General features: G+C 48.0%; 2 protein-coding genes across 2 annotated transcripts; both read left to right on the forward strand.

The window, feature by feature from the left end:
• The first annotated feature begins 11,201 nt into the window (after positions 1 to 11,201).
• On the forward strand, positions 11,202 to 12,209 carry LOC139020482 (olfactory receptor 13J1-like). Its single transcript, XM_070430118.1, has one exon. It carries the CDS (start codon positions 11,202 to 11,204, stop codon positions 12,207 to 12,209), a length of 1,008 nt encoding a protein of 335 aa, XP_070286219.1.
• Positions 12,210 to 18,596: 6,387 nt separating this feature from the next.
• LOC139021053 (olfactory receptor 13C7-like) lies at positions 18,597 to 19,580 on the forward strand. Its single transcript, XM_070431223.1, has one exon. It carries the CDS (start codon positions 18,597 to 18,599, stop codon positions 19,578 to 19,580), a length of 984 nt encoding a protein of 327 aa, XP_070287324.1.
• Positions 19,581 to 19,849: the final 269 nt, after the last annotated feature.

Raw genomic sequence — 19,849 nt, forward strand, 5'->3', positions numbered from 1 at the left:
AGATATATAATGCCAAGTATCCACCATTATAGTGTCCTCCAGAATGGTTTCACTGGCCTAAAAATCCTCTGTGCTTTGCCTACTCATCCCTCCCTGTGTTTATTTTATTTTTAAATATATTTTTATTGATTTCAGAGAGGGAGAGAGAGACAGAAACATCAATGATGAGAGAGAATAATTGACTGGCTATCTCCTGCACACCCTGACTGAGAAAGGAGCCTGCAACCCGGGCATGTACCCTGACCAAGAGTCGAACTGTGACCTTCTGGTTCATAGGTTGATGCTCAACCACTGAACCATGCCGGCCGGGCCCTCCCTGTGTTTAGTGCTGAAACCTGGGGGAGAAATTCACTGTCATTGCCCTCCATGCACTTTTACATAGAGCCGGAAATGTAAATGATCATAATGTACCAGGTAGATTCTCGGACCTAAGTGTTCACAAGGCCCCAGGAAATTGCGAAGGAAGGGGTCATTCGTGAGCAATAAGCTCCTCTCCCTTCCCTCCCCAACTTGATCTTTTAATGCTTGCTACAATACACTAACACTTATCTTACTTAAACCTCACAACAACTCAATCATTTTTCCATTGCACGTGAAGCTTAGAGCTAGAGCACCTGCTGTGGGTCACATAGCCAGAAGTGGCAGAGCTAGAATCAAGCCCAGGGCTGCCTGACCCCAAAGCCTACCTGTAACCCACGCGACACTGTGCGAGACTGAGAGCTGGAACTGAAGGAGGCACGAGGCCTCCCTCGGGAAGTTTGCCCTCCAGTGGGAGAGAGAAGCTTGTTTCTGAGAACCCACACTGAAGGGAAAGGACATGAGAGGATAATGGAGAAAAAAGGAGGAGCCTTTCAAGGACTTTGGACCTAAAATTTTAAAAAACTCCTGATTAGGAGGAGACCAAGATGGCGGCGTAGGTAAACACCGGAGACCGCTGCCGCTAACAACCAGTTCAAAAATACAACTAAAAGACGGAACGGACATCACCCAGAACCACAGGAAAGCTGGCTGAAGAGAGACTCTACAACTAGAAGGAAAGAGAACAGCAAACCGAGGCTCAGAGGCGGCGCAGTGTGGAAAATACAAAGGTACCGAGGTGCCCGGGCTGGTGGCTGAGGGCGCGGTTGTCGTTTTCAGTCGGGAGTGAGTCTCAGACTCTGGGCTCCAGATCCGGGCGAGTCTCTAGGGACTCAGACTCAATCGGGAGAAGCGGGATTATCCGGCATCAGTTGGAACCTGAGGGCAGCTTTCTCTCTGAGGTTTGCAGCGGCTGCCGGGGTTCTGAGAAGCAGAGCCTCTGGGAACGGGACTGAGAGCGGCCATAACTGCTCCCTCCGCCCGCCCTGTGGATCCCGCCCCGCCCAAACCCTGCGCACAGCCATTTGCCGATCGCCTCAGGCAAAGGCTGGATTAGCGCCTCCCCAGAAGGCAGACGTTTTCCACACAGCTGTTTCCTGCAGCCAGTCGGCCTGGTGGTCAAATCCCTCTAGTGTTAACTACAACAATTAAGGCTTGGCTAGAACAAGACTGCGCACAAAGACCACAAGGGGGTGCACCAAGAAAGCATAAAAGATGCGGAGACAAAAAAACATGACAGAAATGGAGGATATGGAGCTAAGAATCGCAATTTTGAGGGCTTGCCATAAATTTGTGCAGAGCCTCACGAAAACTAATGAGACCCTCGATGCTACGATAAAGAAATTAGAAAGTAAGCATACACGGACTGAAATAAAGAATATTATACCCAATAGCAGACCAGAGGAGCACAAGAATCAAACCAAAGATTTGACAAAAAACACCCAACTGGAAAAGCAAAATGAAAAAAGAATCCGAAAGTGTGAAGATAGTGTAAGGAGCCTCTGGGACAGTTTCAAGCGTACCAACATCAGAATAATAGGGGTGCCAGAAGATGAAAGACAGCAAGATATTGAAAACCTATTTCAAGAAATAATGGCAGAAAACTTCCCCCACCTGGTGAAAGAAATGGACTTACAGGTCCAAGAAGCGCAGAGAACCCCAAACAAAAGGAATCCAAAGAGGACCACACCAAGACACATCATAATTAAAATGCCAAGAGCAAAAGACAAAGAGAGAATCTTAAAAGCAGCAAGAGAAAGAGACTCAATTACCTACAAGGGAATACCCATACGACTGTCAGCTGATTTCTCAACAGAAACTTTGCAGGCCAGAAGGGAATGGCAAGAAATATTCAAAGTGCTGAATACCAAGAACCTACAACCAAGATTACTTTATCCAGCAAAGCTATCATTCAGAACTGAAGGTCAGATAAAGAGCTTCACAGACAAGGAAAAGCTAAAGGAGTTCATCACCACTAAACCAGTATTATACGAAATACTGAAAGGTATCCTTTAAGAAGAGGAAGAAGAAAAAGGTAAAGATACAAATTGTGAACAACAAACATGCATCTATCAACAAGTGAATCTAAGAATCAAGTGAATAAATAATCTGATGTACAGAATGAACTGGTGATTATAATGAATCAGGGACATAGAAAGGGAATGGACTGACTATTTTTGGGGGGGAAAGGGGAATGGGAGATTCGAGAAGAGACTGGACAAAAATCGTGCACCTATGGATGAGGACAGTGGGTGGGGAGTGAGGGCGGAGGGTGGGGCGGGAACTGGAAGGAGGGGAGTTATGGGGGGGGGGGGAAGAGGAACAAATGTAATCTGAACAATAAAAATTTAATAAAAAAAAAACAAAAAAACAAAAAAAACTCCTGATTAGGTTTTTGTAGAAGAATATCCAAAGAGTTACTAGTTTCCTGAGTGGCTTTCCAAACTGTCCTTTACCAAAAAAAAAAAAAAAAAAAGGCAATAATAGATTTTTTAAAAGATGGTTGAATAGATGAATTGATACATGATAACACAAATCCTCAACAATTGCAGAAACTAGGTTTTACTTTTTATGGCTATTCATGCTACAATTTTTTTCAATCTTTCTATGTGTTTGAAAATTCTCACACACACAAAAAAAATGTAGGCAATAGTTGGGGGTGGGGGAATAGGGTAATATAGTTTTCTAGGGCTGAGCCATGTGGTAGTCACTAGCCACATGGCTACTGAGCACAAGGAATGTGGCTAGTCTGACTTGAGAGGTTCTGCATGTGTGATATAGACTTCAAATTTCAAAATCCTTCGTACACAAAAGAATGTAAAATACCTCATTAATAATTTTCATCTTATTTGTATGTTGGAAATTATAATTTTTGATATACTGGGTTAAATAAAATACGTTCTTAAGATAAATTTCACCTGTTTCTTTTAACTTTTTTAATGTGTCTACCAGAAAATTTTAAAATAGATACTTGACTTGCCTTGTATTTCTACTGGACAGCGCCCTCTAGAGCATCCAGCAGCCACTGGTCCTGTTCCTTTGCTCACTCACACTTCATGTGCTGGGAGAGGCAGAGATGAATCAAACACAGTCACAGCCTCAAGGTCCTAGGGACAAGCCAAGTCAGAATTGAAAAGATTGGATGATTTCAGCATGAATCTCAGTGACTTCCTTGTTTGTGAGTGTTCACCTGGTGCCTTTTGCATTAGATGTTTGAATTAGGCCTTCCTAGATTACATTTGAACATATATGAGGGCATTTGAGGTTGTCAGGATGACTAGGGAGGCAGGGTCAGCATTGCGCATTCAGAAACCAGGGATGATGAACACCCCACAATGAGCAAAACACCGGAAGTGTGCCTGTTGAAAAACCCGGAAGTAGAAGAAGACACACGCTCTGGATAAGCACTGCGAGGCCTGTTCTCCGACCCACATAGGGGCAGCACCATTATGTCTCTGGAGGCAAAACCAAGGAGCTTCCTGGGGTGTTGAGTCACATAATCTAATTCCTCAGAAACCTTAAAGGTGGGGAAAGCACCCTGGGACAGTAAGGGACACCCAAGGGCTTGGCCCCAGCAGAAACCCTGTCTCATTATGAAGACTGTCTCTGGCAGTATTCAATTAGCCCAGCCGAACTGGCCTACTGGGAGCCTGTCTCTAGAGCTCAGGGTGCCAGCCTCCAGCAGGAGGCCCTAAAATGCCACAGGAACAGAAAATTTGGGGTGGTACCCAGTAAAAATGAGTCATCCCTCTGGTCTGCTCTCAGGGGCTGGAACTATGGGAGGTGGGGAGTGTGGGTGGGTGTCCCACATAACTCTGGGTGAGGACATGGAGGTACCAACATTCCGCAGATTCCAGAAGGCCTTGGTTGAGGGACAGGTAAAGGAGTGAAGACTAAGAGGGAGGCAAAGGACCTGAATAAACATTTCTCCAAAAAAAGCATATGAATAGCCAATAAACACATGAAAATTTGCTCAATATCACTAACTATTGGGGATTTGCATTTCATATCAAATGAGATGCCATTTCATACCCATTAGGATGGCTACTATAAAAACAAAACAGAAAATAACAAGTGTTAACAAGAATGTGGAGAAAATGAAACCTTTCTGCAATGTTGGTAGGAATGTAAAATGGTACAGCTGCTGTGGAAGACAGTATGGAGCTTCCTCAAAAATTAAAAATAGAATTACCATATGATATAGCCACTCCACTTGTGGATATATATCCCCCCCAAAATTGAAGCAGAGTCTCAAAGAGGTATTTGTTTGTTCACCCATGTTCATAGCAGCATGAAATAGCTAAAACATGGAAACAACGCAAGTGTTCATCAGTTGATAAATAAGCAAAAGATGGCATATACCTACAACAGAATTTTATTCAGTCTTTAAAAGGAAGGAAAATATTGTACAACATGGATGGAACATTATGCTAAGTGAAATAAGCTAGTCACAGGAAGACAAATACTGTATGGTTCCACGTATATGAGGTACCTAGTGTAGTCAGAATCATAAAGACAGAAATTGTAATGGTGGTTGCCAAGGGCTATGGGAAAGTATAGATTTTCAGTTTTACAAGATGAAAAGGGTTAAGAGGATGGATGACGGAGATGGTTGCACAATAATATGAAGGTATTTAATACTTCTGAACTATGCATTAAAAATGCACAGTTAAGATGGTAAATTTTTTTGGTCAGGGTTAGGGTTCAAAATGGTAAATTTTGTTATGTGTAGATCACCACAATAAAATACATATTTATAGTAAAAAGAAAAGAAAGTAAATGGAGTAATATAGTACTACATTCATAGAACTAGAAGACTTAGTATCAGTTACCCCTCAATTGATCTATAACTCCAACACAATTCTTATGAAAATTCTTCTTTCATAAGAATTGTGAAAGGTTTTCTTTTTATTTTTTAGAACTTGTCAAGCTGATTCTAAAACATATATGAAACCATCAAGGCTCTCATGAAGGAGAATAACAAGGCAGCTTATCAGACATCAACAATTATTTGAAAGCTAATGCAATATTGTTGCAATGATAAACAAATAGACCATTATTAAGAACTCAAAAAAGACTCACACATATGGGGAAAATTGACTTATGATAGAGCTGGCATTGTAAATTGTTGGGAAAGGAATGGCATTTTCAACAAATCTACTAGGGAAATTAGTTAAACATATAGAAAAATTATATTGGGAAAGTTTTTTTCTGACATGGTAACTTTTGAACTGAGATCTGAACGAAGAGTCAACATGTAAATATCTGGAGTTGGAGGTGGGGGGTGAAGGAGTTTCCAATTAAAAGGAACAAAAAGCTCAGGTAAGAATGAGTGTGGCTTGTTTGGGGAAGGAGAAGGACTACATGGTTAGAGGAAGAGGGCAGAGGGAGAGGAGAGTAAGCCAGGAGAGTGGAGGGGGATGGTCACCACCAACCAGGTGGCCTGGGGTAGAAGATATTGGATGGGACCAGCTGGTCATGGTAAAGAGGAGAAGAGCAGGCAGACTCACTTGCTAGTGAAGTCAGTAAGGCTTGTCGATGGAGTGACTAGATTGCTGATGGAAAGAAAAATAAGTATAATTACTAAGATTTTAGCTTAAAAAGTACAGAGATGTGGGAAGACTAGAGGGTTGGAGGATTACCAATAGCTTTGTTTCTGCCAAGTTACCTTTCAGTGCCTAATAGATGTCCCAGTGGATATAGGATGGGAAGTCTGAAGTCGATATGGTTTTGAACCTTGGTAAGAAATTTGTTTTTTCTCTTTGGGGAATTTAGGAATTTTCTTCAGTGGAGCTCCGAAACATGTTATGTTTAGGTGAGAGTGGTATTATGTTTGTATTCCTCCAATCCGTTTGGTGGGACCTTGCAATCTGTACAATAAAATGATTCTTCAGCCCTGATAAATTTTCTTCTGCAAATACAGATAGATGATGATAGACAGATAGATAGATAAATAATAAATAATTTCTTCCCCTGGTCCTCATTCTTTCCATTCGATCCACCTCGAATTCCTATTATTTGGGATGAAACTGTTAAACTATCACTTGATATTTCTTTCCCACATATTCACCTTTTTGCAGTGCATTTGGAAGTATTCCTTAATTTGACCCTCTGGCTTGATAATCTACTCTTCAAATGTATCTATTCATACTCAGCTAATTCACAGAGGCTTTTGTTTGTTTTTATTTCGACAATAAACAGAATCACTAATTGGTTTTTATGTTCACACTAGAGGCCCAATGCACGAAATCCATGCAAGAGTAGGCCTTCCTTCCCCCGGCTGCCGGCACTGGCTTCCTTCTGGCACCCGAGACCGGGGCTTCCCTTGCAGCCCCGGCGTTGTCTGGAAGGTTGTCCAGAAGGACATCCAGTCTAATTAGCATATTATGCTTTTATTATTATAGACTAGAGGCCCGGTGCATGAAATTCGTGCACTCAGGGGTGGGGAGGTCCCTCAGCCTGGCCTGCACCCTCTTGCATCCAGGAGCCCTCAAGGAATGTCCAACTGATGGCTTAGGCACAGCCTAAACCAGGGGTCCTCAAACTACGGCCCACGGGCCACATGCAAATACAAATATTGTATTTGTTCCCGTTTTGTTTTTTTACTTCAAAATAAGATATGTGCAGTGTGCATAGGAATTTGTTCATAGTTTTTTTTTAAACTATAGTCCCTCCCTCCAACGGTCTGAGGGACAGTGAACTGGCCCCCTGTTTAAAAAGTTTGAGGACCCCTGGCCAAAACTATCAGTCAGACATCCTTAGGGCTGCTGTGGAGGCGGGAGAGGCTCCCGCCACCACCACTGTGCTTACCAGCTGTGAACCCGGCTTCTGGTTGAGTGGCGCTCCCCCTGTGGAAGCGCACTGACCACCAGGTGGCAGCTCCTGCATTGAGCGTCTGCCCCCTGGTGGTCAGTGCGTGTCATAGCGACCGGTCATTCCGCTGTTCAGTCGATTTGCATATTACGCTTTTATTATATAGGATTAGCTTGTTATTTTTCCATGGATGAAAAATCTATTCTTGTCCCTCTGATGGTATTAATCACACTTCTCTCGAAGTTGTCTGCTTACTTTATTGTTTCCTTCAATGTTATTTCCTCTTTGTTGGGTTGGTTCCCTCTTCTCTGGTGTTATTTATTCTTATTGGTAGGCATGTCTTCTGACTTAAGATTCTCTATTGATCTGTCTGTGGATTCAGCTTCCATTTCTTATCTTCAGGAATTATAATGGAGGGGCTTGGTGGTTCCTCATTCCTCTAGGGACTTCTATGAGTCTCTGGTTCCAGCATTAACAATGATGGACTCAGTCTGAGGGAAAATATCTCATGCTTACTACCTGAGCCTGCCCACTTGCTGCAAATTAGAGTCCCTAACCAGCCATCCTGATGGTTGCCTCCTCCTGCTCCCCTTGCCTCTGGACTGAGGATACCTCCTGCCCCCCTTGCTGCAGTAATTCCTTTTTTATTTGTTTGGCTGTAGTTTCCTCCAACAACCCAAGCTCATTTGCTTAACCATTTTTTCATTAATACCTCTTTCAGGGTGGCACTTTCTCTGGTTTTAAGTGCTTTTAAGAGTGTATTTTCATTTAAACTTATACAAGTTCCATCTTCTACAACTTTTCAGGAAGATCTCCAAACAACTGTTGAGCCTCCAAACTAGGCTGGTGCCAAGGACTCAATACTTTACTTTCTGAGCCAAACAGGTTAGGGCACTCATGCATTCATTTAATTATTCATCTATTATTCATTTATTCATTCCATAAATGTTCCTGGGCCAGCACTGTCTAGGGGCTGACCTGCGAGGGTGGATCCCTGGCCCTGAGCCACTTCCTCCAACTTTTTCACACCAATTAAGGTTTCCAAATAGACTCTGCGTAATTAGGTCTTTGGGACACCATCCCTGAAGCACCCCAAAGTTTCTAAGTTGGGCACATTTCCCCTCTCCCTCTACATTGCCTTGGGGATTGTGCAGTCCCTTGGCACACAGGGAGCTTTGAAAGGCGCCTCTTTCATTCTGCCTGCTCCCCGGGAGGCTGTCATCCAGGATGGAGCGGGTAGCTGTCCAGGTCAGGGAGTCCTGGCTGCCCACAGTAAACTATTGGGGATCCCATTCAGTCTCAAGCCTAACAGAATTTCCTAATCCTACCAAACCTGACACACTTTGGAGAACCCCACTGAAGTCTAAGCACTTTGTCTAATTCCACCAAATTCTAAAAGTTCCACTTAGTTTTATTAAGTTGCAAACTCTTCACTGAATTCTACGGAAGTCTAGGCACGGTTCCTCAGCTTGGGAAGCTGGGTCAGCATGAAACCCCATGTCCTCCCACCAGGGTTTGGGCGTTATTTGACCTGCGTTTTTCCGGCTCCAGCCACAGAAGGTCCCTGGTCTCACACCCTCTGAAACATCCCTCAAGGAGGCCGCGATATGCATCTGGAAGAACCTGAAGGTAAGTGAAAAAATGGGGATGTGGGGCAGTGGAAGGGGGTCTAGGCTCGGAGACAGGATCCCAGGGAATCACTGGAGCCTTGGCTTCCCCCTCGAACCCACTGTGTGATGTTGGGCAAGCCCCTTCCCCTCTCTGGGCCTCCATTTCCCCTCAGATAACAAGGGGCTGGCCTTGCTGGTCTGTAAGAGCCCTCCCAGCTCCGAGGTGTCAGCTAGGCTAGGAACAGCTCATATTCGGCAGCCCGCTCGTTCCCAACTTGTCTTAGCCCCAGGAAGTCACAAGACAGGGAGAAGTTGGCTGTGGCCAGGCTGGGAGCTTCAAGTTGGCCTTCAGAACCTGGGTGAGAAGAGGCCGGTGGCATCCCTGTGGGCTGGCAGGGACAGGCAACAGGCAGGAAGTTAGGGAGAAAGGGAGCACCATCCTAGAGGTGCAGACGCAGGGCTGTGGGCACAGAGGAGAGAGGCTCGGGGTGGCCGGGAGAGGATAAAGAAAGGCTCCCGGGGAGGTGGCATTTGAACCGATTTTTGTAGCCAGGAGAGAAGTGAAGGCAGGATGGCCACCGTGGGCTCTGCAGACAAAGCCCCTGCCCTGCTTTGGGAACCAGAGCTCCTCAGCCACACCCTTCTGATCCTCTTCCCAAAGACCCCACCCCAGCGAGGGCAGGCAGAGAGGGAGGCGAGAGGGAGGCCCAGGTCCTCAGCAGCACGGGAAGGCAGGACAAGACACTCAGCTGGTTTGGTGACTCTGTCCCTGTTCTGAGGTTCCTTTGTCCTCCGGGTTCATCCCAGGCAGAGTTTGCTCCCCACCCTCAGGGCTGTTCCTTCTCTAGTGACATTTCCATGGCCGACCTGGTCTCCACAAACCTCCTCCCAGGGAGAAGCAGTCCTGCCAGGCCTCTGGCAGCCTGGCCACAGGTCCAAGGGTCTGTTCCGTGTGTGTGTGTGTGTGTGTGTGTGTGTGTGTGTAAGAGAGGGCAAGAGTGAATTCCTCTACATATGTACATACTCTCATGGGAATGACTGTTCATGTACACACATGAGCCTATGTGTGCATGTAAACTCCTAGGCACATATGTGTGTACCTGGGTGTCAAACAGGTGTTTGTGCACACACATGTAAGTGGGTGCATATGTGATGACCCTATGTGAGTGTTTTCCAGCAGGTAGCCAATGGCTGCAGACATTTGCTAGTATTTAGGGGATAAACTATAGTATGTGGAGCCATATAAAGAGGAGGCTGTGGCCTGACCTAGACACAGCGGCTGCAGGAAAGCACACCACCACCGCTGTACCTCCCCCCAGCCCTGGCACAGTGCCTGCCACTACTGACACTGCTGCATGGGGTGCGTCTCCAGGAACCCAGCCTCAGAGTTTCCCAGCTGAGTCTTGGAGGAAGCTCAAAGCTCATCCTCCCCTGAGCCCACAATGTCTCTATACACAATCAGACTGAGGCAAGACCTTCTATCTGAAGTCCAGAGCTAGGTCAGAGCTCTCCTTACTGCATAAGTGGCCCTTTATCCCCTGAAGTAGGGTCCAGAGCCCTGGACCCTGTGTAAAAATATGTCTGCGGGAGTAATGGGCTTCCTGTACTGGGGGCATGCACACAGAAGCAGGATGAGGCGAGGCGTGGAGATTGGAGAAGCTTTCTACCTGGGGATGGTTTTGATTCAGTGACCTGGGGCACTGTGTCCTCAGTTGTTCCCCTAATGCCTAGCATGATGTCTGTACGTAGTAGGAACTCAATCACTTCTTGATTCCAGAAAGAATAAACACAGGAAGACTAAAAGCAGCAAATCGTCTCATGCAAGGGAATCGCTGACAGGAATTGGTGCTTAGTCCAGACCCAGGCTTGGGCAGTATGTCCCGTGGGTTTACTGACACCATGCCAAGTACCTGGCACTAAGGAAAGACTGAATCATGCCCCTCAGCTAGTGAGAATATTGCAGGGGAACGTCAGGGAAGGGCCTCCACCTAGGGCAGTGATGGCGAACCTTTTGAGCTCGGCGTGTCAGCATTTTGAAAAACCCTAACTTAACTCTGGTGCCGTGTCACATAGAGAAATTTTTTGATACTTGCAACCATAGTAAAACAAAGATTTATATTTCTGATATTTATTTTATATATTTAAGTGCCATTTAACAAAGAAAAATCAACCAAAAAAATGAGTTCGAGTGTCACCTCTGACACACGTGTCATAGGTTCGCCATCACTGCTCTGCATTTTGACAATAAACAGAATCACTAATTGGTTTTTATGTTCACTCTAGAGGCCCAATGCACGAAATCCATGCAAGAGTAGGCCTTCCTTCCCCCGGCTGCCGGCACTGGCTTCCTTCTGGCACCCGAGACCCGGGCTTCCCTTGCAGCCCCGGTGTTGTCACAGAGAGCGTGTGTGTCAGAGCAATATGCCTCATCCCCAAAGAGGCTCTGTGGGCTCCCCGCCCTCCTACACCCTCTTTCCCTCCACTGCAGCTGTGGGGCTGGTCAATAGGACAGAGGTCTCTGAGTTCGTTCTGAAAGGATTCTCTGGCTACCCATCCCTGGAGCGCCTGCTCTTCCCGCTGTGCGCGGCCATGTACCTGGTGACTCTGCTGGGGAACACGGCCATCGTAGCGGTGAGCGTGCTGGATGTCCACCTGCACACACCCATGTACTTTTTCCTGGGCAACCTCTCCATCCTGGACATCTGCTACACGTCCACCTTCGTGCCCCTGATGCTGGTCCACCTCCTGTCGACCCGGAAGACCATCTCCTTTATTGGCTGCGCCATCCAGATGTGTCTGAGCCTGTCCACAGGCTCCACAGAGTGTCTGCTGCTGGCCATCATGGCCTACGATCGCTACCTGGCCATTTGCCGGCCACTCAGGTACCCGGTGCTCATGAGCCAGCGGCTCTGCTGGTTGCTGGCAGGAGCCGCCTGGGTCCTCTGTCTCTTCAAGTCAGTGACTGAGACGGTCATCGCCATGAGGCTGCCCTTCTGTGGCCACCGCGTGGTCGGTCACTTCACCTGTGAGATCCTGGCCGTGCTGAAGCTGGCATGTGGTGACACGTCAGTCAGCGAGGCCCTCCTGCTGGTGGGCGCCATTCTGCTGCTGCCCGTGCCCCTGGCATTCATCTGCCTGTCCTACACGCTGATCCTGGCCACCATCCTGAGGGTGCCCTCAGCTGCCGGGCGCCGCAAAGCCTTCTCCACCTGCTCGGCGCACCTGGCTGTGGTGCTGCTTTTCTATGGCACTGTCATCTTCATGTACATGAAGCCCAAGAGCAAGGAGGCCCGCGTCTCAGATGAGGTCTTCACAGTCCTCTACGCCGTGGTCACGCCCATGCTGAACCCTGTCATCTACAGCCTGAGGAACAAGGAGGTGAAGGAGGCTGCCAGGAAGGTGTGGGGCAGGAGATGGTCCTCCAAGTGAGGGAGGGCCTGCAAGTCAGTAGGCGAGGCCTCATGTGCCTAAAGTGAGGATGGTGTGGGGCACAGGGCTGTGTTTCTGGAATCTTCATCCCAGAAAGGCAGCACCAAGTCCCACCGATGTGCAGAGAATAGCTCACAGTCGCCCTCTCTGCTCCTTCCCCGGTATTGCCCTTGGCCAGCTCTCAGCATCACTCCCTGCATGTTTGCCAGCCTCCTGGCTGGCTCCAGATTCCAGTCTTTATTTTTTTTAAATATTATTTTATTGATTTCAGAGAAGAAGGAGAGATAGAAACATCAATGATGAGAGAGAATCACCGATCGGCTGCCTCTTGCATGCTCCACACTGGGGATCGAACCCACAACCCGGGCATGTGCCCCGACTGGGAATAGAACCATGACCTCCTAGCTCATAGGTCAACGCTCAACCACTGAGCCACGCCGGCAGGGCCACATTCCAGTCTTACTCCTCTTTCCAATCTCTCCTCCCAGGGGCAGCCAGGAGATCTTTTGAAAAAGCACACGTGATCATGTCACTCTCCTGACTGAAACCCCTAACTGGCTCCCCACTGCTCTCAGGACGAAGTACTACCTCTTCAGTGGGCATCCGAGGCCCTGACCAACCCCGCAGCCGCCGCCCATTCTCACTCCTGACAGCCACACACCCCAGCCAAGTGGGGCCTCGGTAACACCCAGCACTGCCCAGCTCGGTGCTCTTCCTGGTTCTTCCCACAAAGCAGCCCCGGCCCAGCACACAACTCCACGTGTAAAAGGGGTGCCTAACCCTCAAAGCCCAGCACAAATGCCACCTCCTCCTGGAAGCCACCCCACTTGGCTCCTCCTGCTCTATTTTCAGTATTACTGTCAGAGCAGGGAGTGTCGAATTCCACTCTTTTCCAAAGTTCAGCCCTGCCCTACCCAGGCCCCTCATAGGATTCCTCAATAAACAAATGATAGTGTCAATGTGGGGATAATAATGGCAGAGCCTGGGGTTCTTCCTAAATCTGAGCAGAGCTAGATGGAGTGCACAGATGACAGGCAAGACCTAGAGCCCCTGGGAGATGACAGTAGAGGCAGTGATGAGGCCTCAAGTCCAAGATTTCCAGGCCTGCCCAGCTGCCAGGACAACAGTCACCTGGAGCAGCCCAGGGCCTGGATTCCCCCATCTTCCCTTAGTAGCAGCAGCTGCCAGCACCTCCCTGTGCAGCATCCAGGCCTCACCTGGCTTTGGGGAGGCTTGCTCTACAGTTCCTCGTCCCATCCCCCTGACATCCTGCCATAGCCGACTCTTCCCGGTGCTCAGCCGCTTCCCAGCTTTCCCTGCTGAGAGCTCAGTGAACACAGAAGTGGGCCCCGACTCTCACAGCATCTCCATTCCCTGCCCGCTCTGGTCTCGGAGGCACCATCTGTATGACGGGAGAGCTGGTCTTGGCCTCCAAGCAGGTAAGCACAGCCCTTGCTTGAGTCCTTGTTCCCCTCCGTCCCTCTTTCTACTTCTGTTGGTCAGAACAGAGGCACTGAGGAGAGAAGCACCCCGCTCCCTGCACCCCAACCCTCTCAACCAAGCCAGGGTGAAGGCTGCCAGCCAAGACGTTCTGCGGGGCCTTCGGTGCCACTATAGGAGTTCGGACTTCATCCTATGGGCATTGGGGGTTTTAAATCACATTTACAGTTAGAAAGGCCACTGATTATATACAATTCTCCACCCATGAAACTGGCAAAGAATTTTTTAAATGTCTATTGTTAATTAAGGTGCGTTGAAGTAGGTAATGTCATATACTGCTGGTGGGAATGGGAATAAACTGATATGAATTTCCTGCAGAGTAAGTTGGAGTATGAATCAAGAGACTTAAAAACTTCCAGACCCTCTGACCAACACCTCTACTTCTAGGAATAAGTCTAAGAAGATAATTACAGGCACAAAGAATTATATACAAGAATATTAATCATAGGATTGTTTATAGTAACAAAAAATTGTAAGAATCTCAATGTCTAACCATAGAAGAATGTTTAAATAAATCCTGGCGGAGTCCAAACCTATATAATTTTATTAATCAATGTCCCCCAAATAAATTCAATAAAATTTTTAAAAAATAACTTTAAAAGAAAAAAAACTAAGTGGTCACAATCTTCACCTGTATTCTTGATAAAAAATTCCAAAAGCCAAGTATAATGGAAAATTTTGCATCAGCTGCTGCTTTACTTAAAACTGTTTTTTAGTCCCTAAACTGGGTCAACTTATTTTTTATTGTGGGAAGGAAACAGAAAAGGAAAGAGAAGGGATTGAGAAGGGAAGGGGGAAAGAAACCCGTAGACCTCATGCACCTGGCTAAATCCCGGACTTAATGGTCCCTCACAAGTGCTTGGGATCTCATACCCCATACAGCAATTTGCTTTTCTTACACTTTCATGAATCCAGGTCCTTACAACAATCCTGGAAGAAGACAGCCATTTCACAGACCAGGATGCCCAGGTCCAGGGCAGAGGAGCCATGGTCCCCAACCTTCAGTCCCAAAAGGGCAGGACTGCAAAGAAACCCAATCTTCAGATTCTCTGTCCAGTGTCTCTCTTGTGCCCGCTCCAACCCCCTCCCAGGGACAGCACACGGAGCCCGGGGTCTCTGAAGCCCCACAGCTGCCAAGCCTGCAATCTTGTGTAGTTGCAGGGTTTGAACTTTAAATTGGGCAGGGACTGCAAAGTCCCTGAAGGCAGGGAGCAGGCAAGTTGTCTATATGGCAGGTATCAGGAGGCTGGTCCTCGTGGGCACGGCCCTGGCCCCTCCCTGCACAAGGGTGTCTGCTGGTAATGAACTCGGCACTTCCCAGCTCTGCTCTCGGTTCAGCTCACCTGGCAGCCCACTCCAGCGACCCGCATGCACTGATGCCACTGGGCCAACAGGGAGGAGGTAAGGAGAATCCGTAACATGCTGACTCCTCTCAGTTTACATGATTTTAAACATGTACAAATCAGAGTATCTGCTTGGGAAAGAGGACATAATACTAAGAATATCAGCTACCACGTATTGATTCCTTACCATGCGTCAGGCTCTGTGCTGAGAGCTTCGCATGCATCATCTCACTGGATCCTCACAATAACCTCACAAGGAAATACTGTTCTTATCTCCGCACTACAGGTAAGGAAGGTAGGGCTGAGGGAACTGTTAGCGAGTGGGACCTGGGATTTGGGTCCTGGTCAGTCTGACTCCAAACCCCATGCTCACCTGCTCTGCTATACAGCAAGGAGGAAGTGATGCAGGAATCTGAGATCCTGCGTGTCAGGGAAACTGAAAACCAAGCTTTCATCTTGCTAGTCATTCACCTTTCTTATAAAATAATTTGTGAAGCCTAAAGTAAGTATGAAATTTATCAGCTAATGAAATTGATATTGACCTTGAAAAATAACCCTGGGTCTGTTAGACTTCATGATTGGGAAGTTGATGGAAGGATGTGAGGAAATGTCTGGAGGTTACAGAGGACCAGAGGCTGCCTAAGTGAATGGCTCCATTTCACCAAGGGAGAAATCTGACCAAGGTCATAGAACAGAACCAGAAGAAAGGCAAGAATCAACCCAGTTCCCTCACTCCCAGTCCCAGTTCATGGCATCACCCTGTCTCTCAGGGGGTGGATCTGGGGAGTGGAATTAGACAACTATCTCAGAAACACTCCTATCTCTCTGTGAACCTGATTTTCCAGGGCATGACAGAGCGAGGCACTGGCTGATAGATGCAGTGTTTTTCTGTGTATTATGGAAGTCATCATACCCAAACACTCAGCTATATTTCCAGTTCTCCTCCTCCTGAGCATGTGGTAGGATTACACAGGGCCAGTGGATTGTGGGTGGATGTGAAACACACCTTTACTGGGTCAGAGCATTTAACTGCTGGTATGAGATGCTCTAGTGCAGTGGTTCTCAACCTTCCTAATGCCGAGACCCTTCAATACAGTTCCTCATGTTGTGGTGACCCCAATCTCATTGTTACAAATTGAACATAATTAAAGCATAGTGATTAATCACAAAAACAATATGTAATTATATATGTGTTTTCCGATGGTCTTAGGCGACCCCTGTGAAAGGGTCGTTCAACCCCCAAAGGGGTGGCGACCCACAGGTTGAGAACCGCTGTTCTAGTGTGTTCTTCCCAAGCCATACCAACTGGTGACACTTCCGATAGTGGAGCCTCCATCAGCCAGGTCTCTGAGGAGGACGACATGGAACAGAGCCCCCTGGAAACCTACAATGGGGGTGTAGCATGAGAAATTCCCTTAATATCACCCTTATTCAGGATGGAGGAATAAGGAAACCAGCGCAGGCTCTGGGGAGAGAGGGGGTGATGACAGACACTGACCTAAAGGTCGAACATTCCCACTCCACAGGGCGTGTAAGCCTGATTTCTGGTCATCACCCCCAGAGGTGCCGAGCCCAACAGGTACTTATGGCTGAAGACAAATCCTTTGATCTGGAGCCTCAGTAACAACTTGCTAGTGCTGGGCAGCTCCCTGCACCTTTGCATGCATGTTTCCTCTGAGCATCTCCATTTCTCAAAAGGAAACTGAGTCTCAGAGAGGTCAAGTGACTTGATCAATATCACACAGCCAGCTAGTGCTGACGCTGGATGCCAAACTACGTTTTTCGAATCTTGATTATCTGTTCAGTGACTGCTCTGGGCAGTACTCGCTGTAGGAAGTGCTGAGAGGAAGGAGACAGAGTCCTGCTCACGAGTGCAGCAGAGGAGACAGTACAGAGCACACCACACATGAACACAGCGGGATGGCGAAGGGCTAAAAGCATCAGAAGAGAGCAGGTGACTGCAGGGAGCAGGCGGGAGAAGAAAGGAGCGATGAAGCTGGGCTCTGAGGAATGAGCAGGAATGCCCCCACTGGGGAAGGGAGGGAGGGCATGCCTACAAAAGGAAAATTCTTGGGCAAAGATGTAGCACTGGGAAAAAAACAAAGTCTGCTAAGTAGAGGGTGAGCCCCTTTGTGCCTACACACAGATGCAGTTAAGGAGGGAGAATGGGGGGCAAATCCATCCCTGAGGGACAGGCAGGGCTCCAATGCTGTCCCAGGACACTGGCCTCACAGTCACTCCCAGAGGGAAGGGGCTGGGGGCGGTTATATCTTCTGAATGGAAGTCACACTCAGCTTCTATTTCTCCTTTAGACCAGAGGTCACCTGGGTCATAAGGCAGCTTTGCTGCTTAACAAGACGGCCTTGGGGACATTTCCGCTTCCTCCTGTGAGTACCTGACACTGGCGGTGAGTCCTGCCAGGACAGCAATGAAAGCACCTGGGCGAAGACTGCAGCCTCTGCTCGCCCTCCCTGTATAAACTAGTCAGTGACTAACCATTCGGCGAGATGAGAGCCGGGTCTTCCCTCCTGTGTGACGTCCGTGCCCGTCCCGTCCATCCTAAAAAGCAATATGGAGGTCAAGGAGGAGCTACTTGGATTCAATCCTGTGGCCAGTGGCTCTGCTGGGATATGCTGTTCTTTTTAAAAATCAGCAGAGGGTCTATGGTTCCTTAAGGAGTGATGACCAGAAACCAGGCTACGCACCCTGTGAGTGGAAATGTTCAACCCTTAAGGGCCAAAAGGAACACTCGGTGAGCACCATCCAGCACCCTCCTGCCTTACAGAGCTCATCTCCCCTCGTCCAGGGAAGAGGGAGCCCTCGTGACAGGTGTGGCATCTTTCTGTCCACTTATTTCCTTACTGCTGTAGCCCCAGCACCTAAACAATACCTAGCGCAGAGTAGCAAAAATATTCACCAATGAATGAATCTGAAGCGATGTGCACGACTCAGCCATATGAAGTCATGACCTAGAGCAGCGGTTCTCAACCTGGGGGTCGCGACCCCTTTGGGCGTCGAACGACCCTTTCACAGGGGTCGCCTAAATACATCCTGCATATCAGATATTTACATGACGATTCATAACAGTAGCAAAATTACAGTTATGAAGTAGCAACGAAAATAATTTTATGGTTGGGGGTCACCACAACATGAGGAGCTGTATTAAAGGGTCTCGGCATTAGGAAGGTTGAGAACCACTGACCTAGAGTTTCCTGTTAACAGCCAAGAACTCTAAATTCTAGCGGAGCTTATCAAACATGAATCCTACTCCACTGTCTCCCGAGCCCACCCTGGGGGGAACCATAAAAGAGCTGAAGGGACTAGAATGTATCTCATCTCCCCTGAGTTGAGTCAGAACTGCAGAGCCGAGAAGGCCAGCTTGTAGACCTTCAGTCTAAGTCTCTCAATATACAGATGGTGAAACTAAATTCCAGAGGTGGGGCTGACCTGCCCCAGGGCACGTATTCAGGTTGCCTGGCTCCCAGGCCAGCCAGAGCTTTTCCCAACACCTGTGTGGCCCAGATTTGAAAGGAGAAAAAATGAGATGGGTGGGGCCAACGAGACAGCCGTGACAGAATATGTCCTGCTGGGCCTACACGGCCACCATAACATAGAGATGGTCCTGTTTGTGCTCTGCCTGGGCATCTACTCTGTGAACGTGCTGGGGAATGCCCTCCTCATTGGGCTGAACATGCTGGACCCCCGCCTGCACAGCCCCATGTACTTCTTTCTCAGCAACCTCTCTCTCTTGGACATCTGTGGCACATCCTCCTTCGTGCCTTTCATGCTGGTCAACTTCCTGGAAGCCCAAAGGACCATCTCCTTCCCTGGCTGTGCCCTGCAGATGTACCTGACCCTGGCACTGGGCTCCACGGAGTGCGTGCTCTTGGCTGTGATGGCATATGACCGTTACGTGGCTATCTGCCAGCCGCTTAGGTACCCAGAACTCATGAGTGGGCAGACGTGCGTGCGGATGGCAGTGCTGAGCTGGGGAACGGGCTTTGCCAACTCATTGCTGCAGTCCATTGTCACCTGGAGCCTCCCGTTCTGTGGCCACCATGTCATTAACCACTTCTTCTGTGAGATCTTGGCAGTGCTGAAACTGGCCTGTGGGGACATCTCTCTCAATGCATTGCTTTTAATGGTGGCCACAGCTGTCCTGTCACTGGCCCCGCTCCTGCTCATCTGCATGTCCTACATTTTCATCCTTAATGCCATCCTTAGGGTGCCCTCTGCTGCAGGCCGGCGCAAAGCCTTCTCCACCTGCTCTGCCCACCTCACAGTGGTAGTGGTTTTCTATGGGACTATCTCCTTCATGTACTTTAAGCCCAAGGCCAAGGACCCTGACTTGGATAAGATTATTGCATTGTTCTATGGGGTCGTGACACCCTCACTGAACCCCATCATTTACAGCCTGAGAAATGCAGAGGTAAAAGCTGCTGCCATAGCTCTGCTGGGGGGAGATCTGTTCTGCAGGAAAATGCCCCGCTTCTCCTGTTCTCAACCTCTATTCGGCAGGAGAGTCTAGGTTATAATATGGTGATAACTTCAAAATTTCAGTGGCTTACGACCACAAAGAGTTATTTCTCGCTCATGCTACAGGCCCATTAGAGGTTGGCTGGGGAGGGGTCTGTTCTATCATCATCTTCACCCCTCTGGGACTCAGAGTAATAGAGCAACTACTGGGACATTGCTGGTCACCAGGACAATAGGAAAAGAGAAAATGACAAGGCCTGCACTGACTCTTCAAGCTTCCACTCAGAAGTAGCATGCTACTTCCATTTACATTTTAAGTGG

Source organism: Myotis yumanensis, unplaced genomic scaffold, assembly GCF_028538775.1.
Source record: "Myotis yumanensis isolate MYYU_CA2020_CCGP unplaced genomic scaffold, mMyoYum1.0.hap1 SCAF_12, whole genome shotgun sequence".
NCBI lineage: Eukaryota > Metazoa > Chordata > Mammalia > Chiroptera > Vespertilionidae > Myotis > Myotis yumanensis.